This window comes from Herpailurus yagouaroundi, unplaced genomic scaffold (assembly GCF_014898765.1).
Source record: "Herpailurus yagouaroundi ecotype Mexico unplaced genomic scaffold, PumYag 162, whole genome shotgun sequence".
NCBI lineage: Eukaryota > Metazoa > Chordata > Mammalia > Carnivora > Felidae > Herpailurus > Herpailurus yagouaroundi.
The window spans coordinates 68,646,442-68,651,734 of record NW_024412403.1 but is presented as its reverse complement, the minus strand read 5'-3'; the positions used below and the strand labels follow the sequence as shown (position 1 = coordinate 68,651,734).

The 5,293-nt window shown below is 35.3% G+C and overlaps 1 protein-coding gene across 1 annotated transcript in view; it reads right to left on the bottom strand.

Moving 5' to 3' along the window:
* Nucleotides 1-4,788: 4,788 nt before the first annotated feature.
* The window catches only part of CSTA (cystatin A), an 11,214-nt gene continuing 10,709 nt past the window's right edge, over nucleotides 4,789-5,293 (bottom strand). Inside the window, exon 3 of the mRNA XM_040484683.1 lies at nucleotides 4,789-5,040. Within this exon, the coding sequence (XP_040340617.1) occupies nucleotides 4,912-5,040 (129 nt within the window). The 3' untranslated portion in view covers nucleotides 4,789-4,911. The remainder of the gene's footprint in view (nucleotides 5,041-5,293) is intronic.

Genomic DNA, 5,293 nt, shown 5'->3' with positions numbered 1-5,293 from the left:
CTGGTTGACAACCTCCATGCTTTTGGAGGTTTTCCAGACTTTTTTCTGTGGTTGATTTCAAGCTTCATAGCATTGTGGTCTGAAAGTATGCATGGTATGATTTCAATTCTTGTAAACTTATGAAGGGCTGTTTTGTGACCCAGTATATGATCTATCTTGGAGAATGTTCCATGTGCACTCGAGAAGAAAGTATATTCTGTTGCTTTGGGATGCAGAGTTCTAAATATATCTGTCAAGTCCATCTGATCCAATGTCTCATTCAGGGCCCTTGTTTCTTTATTGACCGTGTGTCTAGATGATCTATCCATTTCTGTAAGTGGGGTGTTAAAGTCCCCTGCAATTACCACATTCTTATCAATAAGGTTGCTTGTGTTTATGAGTAATTGTTTTATATATTTGGGCGCTCCGGTATTCGGCGCATAGACATTTATAATTGTTAGCTCTTCCTGATGGATAGACCCTGTCACTATTATATAATGTCCTTCTTCATCTCTTGTTACAGCCTTTAACTGAAAGTCTAGTTTGTCTGATATAAGTATGGCTACTCCAGCTTTCTTTTGGCTTCCAGTAGCATGATAAATAGTTCTCCATCCCCTCACTCTCAATCTAAAGGTGTCCTCAGGTCTAAAATGAGTCTCTTGTAGACAGCAAATAGATGGGTCTTGTTTTTTTTATCCATTCTGATACCCTATGTCTTTTGGTTGGCGCATTTAATCCATTTACATTCAGTGTTATTATAGAAAGATATGGGTTTAGAGTCATTGTGATGTCTGTATGTTTTATGCTTGTAGTGATGTCTCTGATACTTTGTCTCACAGGGTCCCCCTTAGGATCTCTTGTAGGGCTGGTTTAGTGGTGACAAATTCCTTCAGTTTTTATTTGTTTGGGAAGACCTTTATCTCTCCTTCTATTCTAAATGACAGGCTTGCTGGATAAAGGATTCTCGGCTGCATATTTTTTCTGTCTAGCACACTGAAAATCTCGTGCCAACTCTTTCTGGCCTGCCAAGTTTCAAAAGAGAGATCAGTCACGAGTCTTATAGGTCTCCCTTTATATGTGAGGGCACGTTTACCCCTTGCTGCTTTCAGAAAAAAAAAATTTAATTAATGTAATACACTATAGGGAAAGAATAAAAAGCAAAGCCACATGAACATCTTAATACATGCAGAAAAAAAGCATTTGACAAAATCCAATATCCTCTCATAATTAAAAAAAATACTAAAAAAACTAGAAGAAAATGTCATCATCTTGATAAAGGCATCTACTGAAAACCCCGCAGCTAACTTTGCACTAAGTAGTGAATGACTGGATGCTTTCCCACTAAGATCAGGAACAAGACAATGATACACATTCTCACCACTTCCATTTAACTTTGTACCAAAGGTTACAGTGTGATTAGGAAGAAATAAAAGATATCCAGACTGGAAAGGAAGAAGTAAAACTATCTCTCTTTGCAGATGACATGATCTTGTTGTATATGAAAATCTTAAGAGCCTGGGTGACTCAGTCCACTAAGCTTCCAACTTCAGCTCGGGTCATGATCTCATGGTTCATGAGTCCAAGCCCCACATTAGGCTCTGTACTGACGGTGTGGAGCCTGTTTCAGATTCTGTCTCTCTTTCTCTCTCTGCCCTTCCTCTGCTTGCACTCTCTCTCTCTTGCTCTCAAAAACAAACAAACAAACAAACAAAAAATCCTAAGAAATCTACCAGTAAACAAGTTCAGCAATATTGAAGAATTCAAGACCAATATACACAAAAAATTGATTGCATTTCTATACACATGCAATGAACAAGCTAAAATGAAATTAAGAAAACAATTTAATTTACAATAGCATCCATAGAATAAAATACTTAGAAATAAGTTTAACAAATAAGTGCAAAACTTATACTCTGAAAACTATAAAACATTGTTGAAAGAAATTACAGAAAATGTACATATTTGAGGAAACATCCCATGTTCATGGATTGGAAGGTTTAATATTGTTAAAATGGCACTACTCCTTAAATTGATCTACAGATTCAACTTAATTCCTATCAGAATCCGAGAAGACTTCTTTGTAAAAATTTATAACTTGATTCTAAAATTCATATAGAAATTCAAAGGATCCAGAAGAACCAAAACATTCTGGAAAGAGAAGAGCAAAATTGGAGGATTCACACTTGTTGATTTCAAAATTTACTACAAAGCAACAGTAATCAAGAAAGTGTGGTACTGGCGTAAGGAAAGACATGTAGATTAATGGAACAGAATTGAAGGTCTAGAAGTAAATTTATGTGCCTGTGATCAACTGGTTTTAACAAGGATGCCAAGACCATTCAATGTAGAAATAAACAGTATTTTCAACAAACGGTGGTGGAACAACTAGATAGCCACTTGCAGAAGAAGCAAATTGGATCCTTTCCTCATACTATTTATAAAAATTAAGGGGTGCCTGGGTGGCTCAGTTGGTTAAGCGTCTGACTCTTGGTTTTGGTGCAGATTATGATCTCACAGTTTCATGAGTTTGAGCCCCACATCTAGCTCTGCTCTGGCAATCCCAATTGCTTGGGATTCTCTCTCTCCCTCTCTCTCTCTGCCCCTCCCCCACTCATGCTGTCTCCATCTATCTCATATAAATAAATTAAAAAATTAACTCAAAAGGGATCAAACACCTAAATGTAAACATTAAAACTACACAACTTTAAGGCTCCTGGGTAGCTCAGTGGGTTAAGTATCTGACTTTGGTTTGTGAGTTTGAGCCCCGGGTCAGACTCTGTGCTGACAGCTTGGAGCCTGGAGCCTGTTTCAGATTCTGTGTTTCCCCCTCTCTCTGCCCCTCCCATGCTCATGCTCTTTCTCTGTCTCTCAATAATAAATAAACATTAAAAAATTAAAAAAAACTACACAACTTTTAATAGAAAACATGGGAGTAGATCATTATGTGCTTGGATTTGGCAAAGGACCCTTAGATTTGACACCAAAAGTACAACCACAAAAGAAAAAAAAAGATAATTTGGAGTTCATTAAAGTTAAAAACTTTGACACTTCAAAGGTCAGCATCAAAAAGTAAAAAGAACCACAGAATGGGAGAAATATTTACAAATCATATATCTGATAAGGGGCTTGTATCCAAAATGTGTGAAGAACTCTTACGACTCAATAATAAAGATAAACAGCCTGATTAAAAAAATGGGGAAAGGATCTGAATAGACATTTCTCCAAGGAAGATATGCAAATGGATAATAAGTTCATGAAAGGATACTTGACATCATTTGTCATTAGGGAAATGCAAATCAAAACCATAATACAATATCACTTCATACCCTTCAGGATGATTTGACTCAAATAGGCAGATAATAATAAGTGTCGAGAATGTGGAAAAATTCAAATCCTCCTACACTGCTGTTGGGAATGTAAAATGGTGCATCTACTTTGGAAAATGGTCTGTAAGTTCCTTGAACAACTAAACATATAGAGTTACCATATGAAACAATTTCACTCTTAGGTATATACCCAAGAGAAATGAAAATATGTATGGACAAAATGTATGTGCAAATGTTTATACATTGTTCATTACATTGTTCATAATAGTCAAAGCAACTCAAATATTTATCAACTGATAAATGATAAACAAAATGTAGTATGTCCATAAAATTGAATATTATTTGGCCATAAAATGGAATAAAACATTGGCACATGCTACAATATAGATGAATCTCAAAAACATTATGCTAAGTGAAAGAAGCCAGTTACAAAAACCCATATGTGATTTCATACATATGGAATATCTAGAATAGGCAAATTTGTAGAAACAGAAAGTAAATTCATGATTTCTTTAGGGGTGAGGATGTGGAGCAGGATGGGGGATGATAGCAAAAAGGTATGGTTTTCTTTTTGAGGTGGTGAAAATGTTCTAAAATTGGCTATGTGATGGTTGCACATATTTTTAAATGTACTAAAAACTATTGAATTGTATACTTTAATTGGATGAATTATATGGTATATAAATTATACCTTAATAGAGATGTTAGAAAATTCTGAGAAAAAAATGGCAATTAAATGGAACACTTGGTTTTAGACTGGAGCTTTTAGCAATAAAAGACATTTTGGGAATTACTGAGGGAACTGAATGTTGTCTGGGGATTAGATGTTACCAAATGTACTAACAGTACATTAACTGTTGATTTTAGTATATTAACTAAAATCAGTTAATTTCCTGATTTTGATGGTTGTATTTCAATTGTTCAGGAGAAAATGCTTCTTTGTAGGAAATGCACACTAAAGTTTTTGTTGGTGATGGGGCATCGCTGTAGGTAACTTACTCTCAAGTGTCTGGGGAAAAAAGTTTTTTTGCAACTTATCTGTAAATTTAAGGTTATTTCAAAATATAAATAAACATATATTTTTTAACTTTATTTTTATATATTTTGAGAGAGAGAGCATGCACGAGTTGGGGAGGGACAGAGAGAGAAGGAGAGAGACAATCCCAAGCAGGGTCCACACTGGCAATGCAGAGCCCAATGGAGGGCTTGAATACACGAACGGTGAGATCATCACCTGAGCCAAAGTTGGCGCTTAACCGACTGAGCCACTCTGGTGCCCCAAAATATAAATATATTTTGTAAAATACCTGATTTAATTTTAAAATGTGAGGCTAGGGATGGAATATTGGATTCTTAGCAACCATAGGGAACTGATCACCCATGATCTAGCCTGTCTATGGTGGGAAGGTGGTGGCAGTGGTGGTGGTCTTATCCTTTGACTTTGAGAAAGAAAAGATAATTAATATTAACACAGTAGAAGAGAAATAGTTGAAGAAATCAATTTATTTGAAAAGTAATGCTTCTTTATTGATAGTTACATATATTAGCAAGGATCGTTAATCAGTAGCCAGTGGAAAATACCAGACCACTTTTGGAACATGCTCTGCTAAAAGCCTGTCAGCTCATCATCCTCGCTTTTGCCAGTCTGGTAACCAGTAAGTGTCAAAGATGAATCTTGTACTGGAAGACCTTTGAATACTTTAATGTGAATATATCTATTATCACCTACTTGCACCTAAAAGATAAAAAAAGAAAAAACAATGAAAAAGAGATTCATTCAAATGGATCTCTGTCAAGTGAAAGATCTACAGACTATAAAGACTTACTGAAATAAGCTTTTTGGGAACAGCATTTCTAGACCAGCATTCTTAGATCCTTGATTTTCATAAATCTACCCTCTTATTTTATGAGAAAGGGTATGGCTAGAGGCATAGGTCCTTGTTTTATTTTATTTTATTTTATTTTATTTTATTTTATTTTATTTTATT